We start from the raw sequence: 13,842 nt of genomic DNA on the forward strand, positions 1-13,842 counted from the left end.
GAACACCCCCAACTCTCTCAGCCTGTCCTCACAGGAGAGGTGTTCCATCCCTCTGATCATTTTGGTGGCCCTCCTCTGGACCCACTTCAATAGGTCCATGTCTTTCCTGTGCTGAGGGCTCCAGAGCTGGACACAGGACTCTAGGTGGGGTCTACCAGAGTGGAGTAGAGCGGCAGAATCCCCTCCCTTGACCTGCTGGCCACGCTTCTCTTGATGCAGTCCAGGATGTGGTTGGCCTTCTGGGCTGTGAGCGCACATTGCTGGGTCGTGTTGAGCTTCTCATCACTAACATTCTCAAGTCCTTCTTGGCAGGGGGGCTCTCAATCCATTCACCTCCCAGCCCGCATTTGGGCTTGGGACAGCCCTGACCAATGTACAAGACCTTGTATTTGGCCTTGTTGAACCTCATGAGGTTCCCACAGGCCCATTCCTCCAGCTTGTCCAGGTCCCCCTCGATGGCATCCCTTCCCTCCAGCGTGTCAACTGCACCACACAGCTTGGTGTCATCAGCAACTTGCCGAGGGTGCACTCAGTCTCACTGTCCATATCGCCCGCAAAGATGTTAAACAGCGCCGGTTCCAATACCAATCCCCACGGAACGCCACTTGTCACTGGCCTCCATTTGGACTTCAAGCCGTCAACCACAACTTTTTGGGTGTGACCATCCAGCCAATTCCATATCCACCAAGTGGATCAACAAATACATGTCTTTCCAATTTAGAGATGAGGATGTCATGCAGGACAGTGTCAAATGCTTTGCACAAATACAGACAGATGATGTCAGTTGCTCTTCCCTTATCCACCAATGCTGTAACCCCGTTGTAGAAGACCACAACGGCATGATTTGCCCTTGTGAAGACATGCTGGCTGTCACCAATCACCTCCTTATTTTCCATGTGCTTTAGCACAGTTTCCAGGAGGATCTGCTCCATGATCTTGCCAGGCACAGAGGTGAGACTGACTGGCCTGTAGTTACCTGGGTCTTCCATTTTTCCCTTTTTAAAAATGTGGGTTATGTTTCCCCTTTTCCAGTCAGTGGGAACTTCACCAGACTGCCATGACTTCTCAAATACGTTGGATAGTAGCTTAGACAACTTCATCTGCCAGTTCCCTCAGGACCTGCAGTTACATCTCATCAGGTACATCCTGATACAATGCAGCTGGGCAATATAGTCCCTATATCTGTTACATTAAAGTATACTTTTTAAGATGAATCATCATTAGATTGTATTGTGAACATGAAAGTATAAGTCCAGTAAGCTCCCAGGAGCTAAATACAGTACATACTATTTGCCCAGCAGTACGTCTTCTCTCTCTACTGCGGCTTCAGTATATCATGGCTACAATTTCTCCTGAACACGCATATCAGAAGCATCAGTAGAGGGTTATATTTTGATTATGATGTGTAGAGGGAAGTTGCAATGATTGACAAAGGAAGCCTTACTGGCTTACTATCCAGTTTGTTTAGATATTCTAAAAGTTTGACTTGTATACCACCTTCTGACTATGTATTATCTACCATAATTTTTTGCCCCAGGCATACGTATCTTCCCTTTGACAAGTAAAACCAATTCCAATTAACTGTTCACATCAAGCTGTAAAAAGCTTCCTGCACGCAATACGGCTTTGCTAGGTGTGTTTTTCAGCTGTGCACTGAATCAATCACATGTCTCAATTCGCTAGCTCTTCCATGAGGTCCTAACCATACTGAAATCAGGGCTGGGACTTACAGCACGTCCTACTTCTTATTTCAGGTATCGTTTTCACCTTCCATGCCTAAGCACTAGCCGAATGCTTCTAAGGGCTCCTGAAAGTACGTAGTCATGCCCGTTTCCTTTGCCTTAACTGCATCACAAATATAGACACAGAGACAGACACTAGAACTGTAGTTTCTAAAAATTTTGGAGGAGTCTAGCGCAGAAAAGACTTTAAAAAAATGAAGCTTAGCTTCAGAAAAACAAGAACTCCAGTCACTGTGCAACAGATTTTTGCTTTTTTAAAAGGATCTTATGTTCAGCTATTTTGTAGTTCTGTATTTTAATCCCTGTTTAGAATCAAAACCATTCAAAATTTTAAAAAAGTGAAACAGTTTCTGCAGAAAAACAGAACATTTTAGGAATTTGTGCATATTTTCATCAATTCACTGAATAACCCAATCTAATTCTTATACAAGAATAAAAAAATGTATGCTTACACAGCAGAATAGAAATATAAAAAAAAAGAGAAAGGTATTTTACTTTACCTTCTTAACAGGCGATGTAGGTGCCCCTTGGCCACCGACTACTGAAGGTGCTGTCACAGCTACCGATGATGATTGTGTACTTGTGGTATTTGCATTATTAGTTACAGCTGCCAAGGTTTTGGTCTTATCTACAAAATATTTACAAGATTTTAATTTTAATTTTTCACTCACAATTTCTTCACTTCTACCACATTTGTTCTTTGGAACAAATTTGACAGTCCACTTTGCCAACATTTTATTGTTTATTCCTCAGTGTTTCCCCCTCACTCCCAATCTGTATCTTAGTTAGGTCCACCTTTTCTCCATAACAGTCATGCATATAACTTTTTTTTTTTTTTGCTACTCAGCAAGTCTTAAAACACTGGGACTTGAAGAGACAGAACCACAGAATCATTCATGTTGGAAGTCACCTCACAAGGTCACCTAATGCAACCTCCTCTTCAAAGCAGAGTCAGTACTGCATAGAGACCAGGTTGCTCAGGGCTTTGATGAGTCAGGTCTTGAAAATGTCTAGTTTGATAGGTCAGGTCTTGAAAACCTCTAGAGACAGAGATTCCACAGCCTCTTCTGACAGCCTGTATTTTAGCAGATGGCTACCGACCATAAGAATTTAACAGCAGGAGGTATGTTGGCATGTAACAGTTAATTTGAAATACAGAGGATGCTAAATCAAAGTAAAACATTTGTTCTTGGATAACTGTGTATGTTGAGTGCAAAGAAATAATTAACTGCACAGAGAATCCAGCCAGGGATTCCAGTCAGTAGAGTGATCTGAGGCGGGGACTTACCTTCCAGAGCTTTGACTTTCCTTTTGCTTCATTCCTTCTTTGTCCCATGTTTTTCCCACCTAAGTTTCACTATCCACCTACTCTGTCCTCTTCTGCTTTTAAAAGGATCTTATGTTCAGCTATTTCGTAGTTCTGTACTTTAATCCTTGCTTAGATTAGACGGACTGCTTTGTCACCCTGCCCACATTTCTTCCTCTGTCCTTTGCCTGTGTACCTTAATCTCTCTTGCACAAACATACAGAAAAATGTCATGGTTGTGATACAACAACTGTTGTCACTGCACTTGCTTGAGCTTCATAATCTTACAGCTCACTTCTGTTTCACCTATTCAGACTGCATATCCTTTGGAGTAGGATCCCCATTGGTTTTAAAATACTAAAAACATATCTTTATGTCTACACTACCCATACAGCATAGGAGCAGATAATTTAGAAAGTATGCAATGTTTTCATACAGTGTTCTCATACCTGACATTCAAATTCAGCAAAGTACCATCTATGATTAGAAATTGTATAATTAATGGTATTGCTGTTACACACTTGTTTTAGTTATGGACATTGTTGAACAGATGTTCTGACTAATTAAATATGCAGTAAACAAATAAAAATATTAAAAAATCATCTTATATGACTAACTCTGCACTTAATGGAAAGTTCTTTTTAAACACAAGTGAAAATAAATGGTGGTAAACTTCTAGGTCATGATGATAAAAAGTTCAACAGAACAAAGCACCCTCAGCAAGTTTGAAGACAACACGAAGATGAGTGGTGTGGTTGACAGGCATGAGGGACGGGATGCCATCCAGAAGGACCTGGACAAGCTCAAGGAATGGGCCCATGTGAACCTCATGAGGTTCAACAAGGCCAAGTGCAGGGTCCCTGTACCTGGGTCAGGGCAACCCCCACGATCAATACAGGCTGGGGGATGAAGGAATAGAGAGCAGCCCTGCTGAGAAGGACTTGGGGGTACTGGTGAATGAAAAGCTCAACATAAGCCAGCAATGTGCGCTTGCAGCCCAGAAGGCCAACCGTATCCTGGGTGGCATTCAAAGCAGCGTGGCCAGCAGGTCAAGGGAGGGGATTCTGCCCCTCTACTCCACTCTGGTGAGACCCCACCTGGAGTCCTGCGTCCAGCTCTGGAGCCCTCAGCACGGGAAAGACATGGACCTATTGGAGTGGGTCCAGAGGAGGGCCACAAAAATGATCAGAGGGATGGAACACCTCTCCTGTGAGGACAGGCTGAGAGAGTTGGGGTTGTTCAGCCTGGAGAAGAGAAGGCTCCAGGAAGACCTTATTGCAGCCTTCCAGTACTTCAAGGGGGTTTATAAGAAAGATGGGGACAGACTTTTTGCCAGGGCCTGCTGCGATAGGACAAGGGGTAATGATTTTAAACTAAAAATGTAGATTTAGCCTAGATCTAAGGAAGAGATTTTTCCCAGTGAGGGTGGTGAAACACCGGCACAGGTTGCCCAGAGAGGTGGTAGATGCCCATTCCTGGAAACATTCAAATTCAGGTTGGATGGGGCTCTGAGCAACCTGATCTAGTTGAAAATATCCCTGCTCTTTGCGGGGAGGGTTGGACTAGATGACCTTTAAAGGTCCCTTCCAATCCAAACTATTCTATGAATGCAGACTGACAGTATGATTTGAGCTGATACACAAGCAGATCTGCTGGAAATTTGCAAATGAGAAGTACAGCTTTAAAATATACAGAAAAAGTTGTCAGGAATGTCGGCATGGAAGGAGAAAAACTGTTTTTTCGCAACTGTATTCTGAAATTATTTCAAGGACAGCAAGAACATAGCTGTATGCATGATCAACCTAATATTGACTAGCTTTCAAAAAACATTAAACTACTGAACTGCTGAAAATTTTAGTTTTCAGCTTGTTTCCCTGTCCTTTAGGAGATGGATAGCGTCATATTCATATTTCCCTTCTTGGTCTTACTGACAGAAATGTATTTATTTTTAAAGCGTATTCATGATTATATCATATGATCACTGAAACAATATGTACGTTTTAGGAAAACGTTTCCAAAATCCCAATAGATTAGAAAACACAGTTTCCAGTACTTCAGAATATCGAACACTATTAAAATATTTTACAACCACAACACGTCTTATAGTCTTGAGATTTTTCACTAGAAAACTGTAAACTAGAAAACCTTAGGCTGAATAAGAGGAAAAAAGGGAAAGTACAAGCTTGAAATTTAGAGATGCATCTCTACAGGGAAAAGCTTTAAGTCTAGCTTGCCAAATAAAGTATGATAAAGCCTTGTTGATATTAAAAACCCCAAAGTTTACATAAATTAATTCTTGTGTCACAGTCAAATTTTCCTGGCACAAACTATCTACTGGTAACGAAGAGAACACAGTTACCAGAGTCATAAAGTTCAGGAGACATTACAGTTATTTCAGTGACTGAGAAATTACCACATGCTATACGTTACAAGTGTTTTAAGTTTATCAAAGCTCAGTCTCTGTAAATAAGGTACTCAGGTATACTAAGTTGAAAGACTAATTACAAAGCTTGACAGATGTTTTTTCCAGCTTAACACTGAAATGATGGTTTATTTGAAAATACAAAAATAATTGAAACAGTTTGGTTTCACAACTTATTTTTATTTCTGCCTATGTTAAATATTTATGATATATTGGTTAGCTCTAAAATCCCTCCTTAGCCTTACCTGTTCAGGTGAAGAAATCAGAAATAATTTTTTAAAATGAGACCTGACAGCTTACCAAAAAGGGTTACTTATGTTAAAAAGCATAAGTATAAAATATTAACAAGATATTTCTAATGACATCTATGCCTATATATTGTATTGCTGCACTGTAATTCTAAAAGTCTTCATTAGGATTGAACATACATCTTTAAACACTGATGGTCTGACATTCGTTTTCTGATTTGAAAGAAAAAGATGCTATGCTGTTCTTACATCACTACTTGCTTTAAGACTTTGATAATTTTTCAAGCAAAAAGAAAAGCTACATTCCATTGAAGAGAGAAGTGCAGAGTTATGTGTTTCTTTGCATACAGTTCCAAACTTCTCAAAGAACATTCCTCTTGAAATGAAGTTGTGTATGAAGTAACTGTTAACATTAGAATAGCACCTTTAAAAGTTTATTTCAGTACATGCTGAACAGTAAATACATGCATCATTGCTGTATGAACACCTGAGCTAAGATTGCCAGATTAATTGGTATTTACTTCAGGATGGCAAGAACAAATGAGAATGTTTGCACTTCTGCCGTTCCAATCTCTATGCCAGTTCCACAAGTAAACACTGCTATAAAGACTTAATTTCTGATTTGATCTTCTAAATTCTTCAGTGTTTTCTGACATACTACTTAAGGCTTACATTATTTCAACTATTTCATTGAAAGTATCAATTGTTAAATAGCCAATCAAATAAGTAGGTTAATAGCTTTAACCTAAATAGCCACCAGTAAGGACATCTTTTTGCTATGTCTGTTCCGACTTGACTTTCGACATATATATAAGCTTGCTTTAAAATGATTGGAAGCTTAGTGGAATGCAGAAGAATAAGTGAAACATAAGATACCCAACTCTGTATATTAAATAATGATATTATATAAGTAAGTTTATTAAGAAAGACAATACTCTGAACAACGCACCTGTCTCTGCCTCAGATTCTGAGTCGTCATCCTCTTCCTCTTCACTAGAACAACTGGATTCATCCTTCTTTCCCTCTTCTTCCTCATCTGCTTTTTCTTGCTCCAGAGACTCTATACTAGATGCATTCTTTTCTTGTTCCATAATCAATGTCTCCTTACTGAGTTCAGAAAGAAAAATACTTACTGAGTCCTAAAAAACTTACTAAAGTCTGTCAAATAGGAATTTGTGACAGCTTGTAAAGTTATATTTTTTATTAAGAGCTTATTATTTTTCCTAGTTTACTTACTTTTTGAATGTTTTCTGTGTCTGATTATTATCCATGTTGGCTGTGGATTCAATTAGGGGAGATTTCTTTTCCCGTTTTTCACTATGAAGCTTCAAAACATATAGAATGATGCAGTTAAATTGACAGAATGGTTATCAATGTGACAAAATTACAAATGGAGGGAAATCCTCCTTAACTACTACAAACACTAGAATGTGCATAAGCTTTCGAAGTGCCAAAATTCAAAACTCTGAAATCTCAGAAACCGTTATTCCAAGTAAGTTTTTCGTTGTTCATGCTTCAGATCATAAAATGCCTGCCAGAGAAGGCAAACAGAAGAGCACCTTCTTTCTTCCAAGGCTTTTTGGTCACCATAATTCACCAAATAAGGGCACAAAATAACTTTTGAGATGACTGTGGCATCACCTGAATTGAAGCCCCAAATCAAACTTTTTTTTCTAGTCTATATGCTGCTCTGAGCTGTGTACCATAATCGTATGTATAATAAAGCATAACATATATATATATTTTTCTATGTATCTTTATATGTAAAAAGCCTACCAGATTTTGCTTCTTTTGTAATTCTTCTAAATATCCTAGAATATCTTCATCTGCCACATCAAACGCTGTCTGCCCCTGGAGAGGGGGAAGAAAAAACCACCATAACTGTACAGCAGAATTTAAAAATAACGGATTACGATGCCTTATCACAAGATGATGCAGGTAAGGAGCACATTCAGAGAGAAAAATTAGAAAGTATAAGCCAAGCTCTATTACAAACTGTTAGTCTGTCAGTAGTTGACAACGATTTTGCAATATCTATACCTGATGAGTAAACACTTTTTTAAGAGATAAAAGCATGACTTCAATACAATTTTGCTGTCCTTTGAGGGAGGAAAAAAACTATCAAGGAAAAGAAAATAGATTGAGAGAATATGATTCTCACAATATTAGTTCCAAACAACTATTCCAATGGCAGTCATATGGATGGATACTATACAGTATCCTGTCCATCTTAGACTACCACACACAGCTTGATTTTTTTGAAGTTTAATTTATTTAAGCAAGCTATACTAAATTTAAATAGTCACACTTTCATGTTTTTACAGTAAAACTGTATTTTACATCTTGTATTCTATTTTAGAAGAGATGTGCTACAACCATTTGTTCTCATCCTTCCTTAGTGTATGATTTCCATGGGACATGTACTCGAACAGACAGATCATAATGTGATTCATTAACACAGAGTAATGCTGTCAGCTGGAATTTCTTCAGCTTGCTATACCTTACACCTACACAGCCACTGCAATTCTCAACTAGACCAGACGCCTACAGGACGTGAGAGTCTGTCTTTAAGGTCTGAATTGGTAAAGATTTCAGGAATTCCTTTTCTTCATCTTTACTTGAAGGTAAGAAGGGCTGAAGCTCACATCCTTTCACAAAGAAAGCCTAACTCCAATACTGCAATACAATGTTTTGTATTTGGAAATTTGTATTCAAATACAAGAAGGCTAGAATCTAGACAAAGTCCTAGATCTGTTGGTATAAATGCAGCTGCACCAACACGCTGGGTGGACATACTGAAATGTTGGGAGGACCATGACAAGATCAGACAAGTATGAGCTTCTGTACAATAACCAGCAACAAAGACAGCGCTGTCATTTAAAAGTGGTCATAGCAGTTTCTAAAGGTCATTAAAAGTGTTCATATTTGTCTCTGCTTGTTTCAGTTTCTCAAAATGTTAACTAAAGGCAAACATCTTTCTACTTACACTGTGATGGCTATCTTAACTGGTTAGAAAGAATGGACCTTCAAACCACTAATTTTCATAAAAACCACTAATCCATAAAACTTCTGACCATACAGCAGAAACACGTGCACCTTTCAACAAGCATTACCCAAAACAGCTTGAGGTCCTCTGACATGTGAACTATTCCATTTAATATAACACACCACTAACCTGGAAACTAAACAACGAAATTATCTCAAGTTTATGTTTGCATTATGACTACAGTTTTTAATCTGGCCTTCTATTTTTAGGCAGCTATTAAGTGGGTTTATTTCAAAAAATATGAGTTAGATCTATCTTGACCACAAAAAAATCACCTTGCAAAAAGCTGTTGGAGTTGGAAGGTTGTATCTAAATCCAATCCATAAAAGTTAATACCTGAAGTAAAGTGCCTAAACAATAATGGCTGAGTTCTCTGAGATGCTAAGCAGCTACAACTGAAACCAAGTCCAGAGGAATTTTAAATCTTCGTATCTCCAAAAGCAAAAATGCTTTTTAGCTTACTTAAGAACACAACTGGCAAAACTTTCCTAGCTTGCACAGACAAGCCCATACACCAAATAAAGGAGCTTATACCTCTCTGTACCTCCTTTATTCTTTATTCTTGCCCCTGTTGAGTTGAACATACTTTCATGAGAGTGCTCTCTGGAATACCACCCTCCACATTCTCACAACCCCAGTAAAAAGTCTAACAGATAACTTGATAAACTGGCTTCAATTAATTGCATCAGCTTTTGATTGCCTGACACAAAATAGGTATACAGCTGATATTTAGAAGTTCTGTAAGCATTATACAGAAACAGAGTTGAAGCTATTAGAAATTTAATTCCAGATTTCACTCATTTTATTATAAGCAACCTCAAACTCTAAGGAAGAAAAACTTGACAAAGACAAAAAATGTTAAGCAGCAGTAGTTTTGCCCTTAATATAGAGTAAATACTTGCTAATTCATTATCTGTATCTGCATATTTGCCTAATTTATTCTAGAAAGTTTATGAAAAAATTCAATGAAGAATCCATCTTCAAAATTGTGCAGGTATAATCTATGTATACGGTATTGATGGAAATTGGAAATACAGAATCTATCTGTAAAACAGTTTTAAGAGGAGAAAGAGATCTTCGGCACTTACACAGTTGAATGAAAAGTTCTGGATCCTTGTGAAGCCTATGTGAATCATGAATATATTTCTATCTGTTGGAAGCAAGATCTTGCAAAGCCAGAAAGCTATGCAGGCCTTTGCATAAAAGTTGAGGAAATATAGCTTAGGAAGCATTCAAGTTATGTCTAGGGACTCCAGAGATGCCTAGAAGTTTCTTCCAGCACACCCAAACCAGCATATAGTGATAACTCTTTAGTATGCTAACACAAGCTGATTTTAAGAGTTAAAACACTACCCAAAAGCATCATCATCTTCAGTAATCATATGAAAGTCTGTATGCAAGGCATCAACATCACTAATTTTGTACCTCTGAAATGTCAATAAATCCATTCTATTTTTAATTTCCCTGTCAAAGATAACATGGATCATTTAATATAGGACTAACCATAAAGTGGGCCTAGAAATTAATTTAGACAGAGAATTTAGTTTTGAACACAAACATGCTATTTTGACAAAACATGCATTATATAAAGCTCCACGTACAGTAAACAGCAGTTTATCATCACTTTTCTTACCCTGGCTTCTAAAGTCACTTTAGAGACCAGAACTTTGTATCTTGACAAGGATTACATAAAAATCCTACCACTTTGTTGACAGCCTCCATATCACATAGGTTTTCCACTAAAATGCGACATGCTTCTTCTTTACCCCAGTGAGCAGCAGCATGAAGTGGTGTCCAGCCATCATAATCTTTAATATTTACATCATAGCGAGCCTGTATTAAAAGCCTAAAGAAATTAGAAGAATTAGATCTCGACACTGCTGACAGGAATAAATAAACTTTCGTAAAATCTTAAAATTATTCTACAATAATATCCTTCTCCTTTGTCATGATACACATTTTAGTTGGGTTATTGACAATCGATTGATTTCATTTCCTCCTTTTTCATTGTTCAGTAGGTATATACATTTTTAAGGAAAATTCAAGAAAAATAGCCTTTTCCATTTTCTTCTTTATTGACTTCCTCTTCATTCAGCCTCCATTGTTTCTATACAGTTAGATATTTTTCTCTACATGTGCAGTAATAGAGAAATGCCCTTTTAAGGAAAGGAAGGCTGTAAATTGTCAAAACTTGTTAAAGTGTTCTTATTGAGGAAATTATTAAAACCTCCTCCTCCTCCTCCTATTCTAATATTAGTTGCTACAAGCTGTTAAGTCTAATATTAGTTGCTTGAAACTTGCATCTCCTCCTGTCACTAACAATTGATGTTGTAACAATCTGGTGTTTACGTGCTTCAGTTGCTCACTGAGAGGGAGCAGAGCTCCTCAGATAAAGGACCTGCTTTTCAGCCTCCATTCAACACTCAAATTCGGCATGGATCTGATGTGAGCGTCGAACTGACCATGGACACTTAACCTGACAAATAGTTTTGTGTAAAGGACTACCAGCTCTCTGAAACACTATCCGTAATTCTTACAAATCACATAACCGTGAAGTAGTCTTCTCAAAAAATTCTCTCCATTTCTCAGGAGCCAATATACTTATAGTAATATCCTCCAATGAGTCAACTTTCACACAGGCTCAGCTGCAAAATCTTGCATCCTACAGAGAGCACACATTTTTGATAATTTTAAGCCATGACGAAAACTGCCTGCAGCTGTATTTTTCACCTCCTAGGAAAAGTACATGGACCGGACTATAAAAAAGACACTGAGAGCTAAAAAAAATGGTTATAGATATAACTCCCTTACAGACACATGCTATTCTGAAACAAAAATTATTCTTTTCCAACCAAATCCTCTCTGCCAACCTTAAAGGTAGCAATACTTACAGTCAGGGTGTGTGCTCATTTTCATTCATGTTACAGTATGTAACTGTTCCTAGTACTGCCAAAGCAGTCAAATACATTTACAATCACAGTAGAGCAATGTATTATTAAGTATGCTTTACTTCAATAAAGCAGAGCTTAGAGGAAAAACAAATTAAACCTCTGTTAAGAGTATATACTTGTACTGTATTGTATTACTGAAAAGCTACCTGTGAATTAGGGGACACCAAATGCCTGAAGCTTTCCAGGAAAGATTTCAAGAGTCATGATTTTCAATAATATCAAAAAAGCAAAATTAAATTAAATGTTCTTTAGGTCTGAAAACCTTTAGTCTGGATTACAAACTCTGTTTTATGTATGCAAATAAATATGGTGTCTTGAAAATATAAATCAAACAGAATGCTAGCTGGCATTATAAAAAGGTATTTACCATGTGTACACAGTTGGCTTTAGAAACAGGGGAAGTTTTTTGTCAGCTTTCTTCTTTAAAATAGGTATTTAGCCTCAATATGCACACTGTGTTCGTATTTTGAATAACTTCACATAGAAAGCTAAAAGCATCATGATTATGAGTGCTTGAAAACATAAAATCAAGCTTTGAGGAACAGTGCTAGAGATGGTTATTTTCCAAGACAAACCCCAAAAGTCAGAAGCGTCCAAGCCTGTCAATTCCAAGCAGTATTACATCAACATGACCATCAAATATGAAAAATTTCCATTTAAACCACTTACTTTAAGACTTCTGTATAGCCCTTAGCAGCAGCTACATGAAGTGCTGTACCACCAGATTTTGCATGCCTGACATCATTTATATGGCCGCTGTTGAGCCACTGTCTTGCATCTCTTAGCATTATTCGTTCTTCTTCTTTTCGAGCTGCCTCTATATCAACCCCTAATTCAGAAAGGGAGGGAGAGAAGGGAAGAGGACACAAAATACTTTAGTTCAAATACTTCAATTCAATTATGTAACAAATCTTATACCACGTTTATGTGATACAATAAAAATATCAGCTAAACAATACGAATGATGTTGATGGTTAGATATGAATTATCTTTCTGAAGATGAACCCCAGGAGGTTATGGAAACATCCATTATTGCATGACACTTTGCGTGTATAATGCATTTTTTTCCCCAAAGGTGGGGGGGAGGGAGGAGAAGAAAGCTACTAAAACTGGCTCTTCCATTTTAAGAATGTCTACAATCAAAGTAGTAATCACTGAAGTGACTTTTTAAAAAAAGAGAAAAAATGTATTTTAACCTTCCAAGCACCAAAATGTAAGTCTGGTTTGATGTATCTCTAGAAAGTAGAAAACAGCTACAATTTTTTTACAAGAAGGTATCTATGGCAAGAGGAACAGCCTAGCTTCTCAACATTGATGAATATGTACGAGAAAGATAAAGCTTTATTTTTCACACTTTCTGAAAAATTTCTGGTTAATAACAGCTTGCTTGCTTTCACTGCGAAATCTGATACTCAAATAGCCAAGCCTTTGGAAATCTCCCTTTATTATCTCAGCTAAAAAATCTAAACCCCTTTTTATAGTACATCTCTCAAAAAATTATCATAGACTAATATCATAATCATAGACATAGTCCTCTATGAAAAGGAAGGAACACAATATAACACCTACAAGTGTATACATCAGGTTAAACAGACTGAAAAAAAACCCTGGACCCTGAATGGGCAAAGCAAAGCATGTATTTGCAAGTATTTTTTAATTACTACCACATGGAGTGATCTAAAGAACATAACAGGAAAGGGGTCTTGAAGAAAACTATGCATGAGCATTGCTGACAGAACAGTGACAACTTTGCAAGGAAAAGGGACTTCGGAATCATGGTCATTAAGAGTACAAACTGTACCTGGGTTGACCTCTAACAGAAAATCAGTGGGCCAATCTTCAGAAAAAGTCTTTTATGTGTATCATTTGTCTAGTCTTAGACACTGGTATGCAGGGACTTGGGAAATATATACTGTTGTTCTGAATTTTTTAATTCATCACGGAGCAAAGCATTAACTTGTACATAATAAAAACAAGTGAAAGCTAGAGACCGGTAACAATTTGCTAGATAAAACCACAAACTTCAAGAGAAGTCCTTGTAGCCTATAAAAAATAGAAACTAAGGTGATTTTTAAAACACTTAAGAGATAGATGCTCCTTGGCTCAGATCTAATTCTGCCTTAGTTC

The 13,842-nt window shown here is 37.6% G+C and overlaps 1 protein-coding gene across 1 annotated transcript in view; it reads right to left on the reverse strand.

Annotated features, from left to right (window-relative positions):
• PPP1R12A (protein phosphatase 1, regulatory subunit 12A) overlaps window positions 1–13,842 on the reverse strand; it is a gene marked incomplete at its 3' end in the record, with an annotated part of 43,401 nt that overhangs the window by 18,840 nt on the left and 10,719 nt on the right. The window contains exons 3-8 of the mRNA XM_010288975.1: window positions 12,385–12,544; window positions 10,466–10,610; window positions 7,495–7,569; window positions 6,955–7,043; window positions 6,668–6,825; window positions 2,243–2,370 (exon numbers count right to left, since the gene is read on the reverse strand). Of these exons, the coding sequence (XP_010287277.1) occupies window positions 2,243–2,370; window positions 6,668–6,825; window positions 6,955–7,043; window positions 7,495–7,569; window positions 10,466–10,610; window positions 12,385–12,544 (755 nt within the window). The remainder of the gene's footprint in view (window positions 1–2,242; window positions 2,371–6,667; window positions 6,826–6,954; window positions 7,044–7,494; window positions 7,570–10,465; window positions 10,611–12,384; window positions 12,545–13,842) is intronic.

This window comes from Phaethon lepturus, unplaced genomic scaffold, assembly GCF_000687285.1.
Source record: "Phaethon lepturus isolate BGI_N335 unplaced genomic scaffold, ASM68728v1 scaffold7636, whole genome shotgun sequence".
Lineage (NCBI taxonomy): Eukaryota > Metazoa > Chordata > Aves > Phaethontiformes > Phaethontidae > Phaethon > Phaethon lepturus.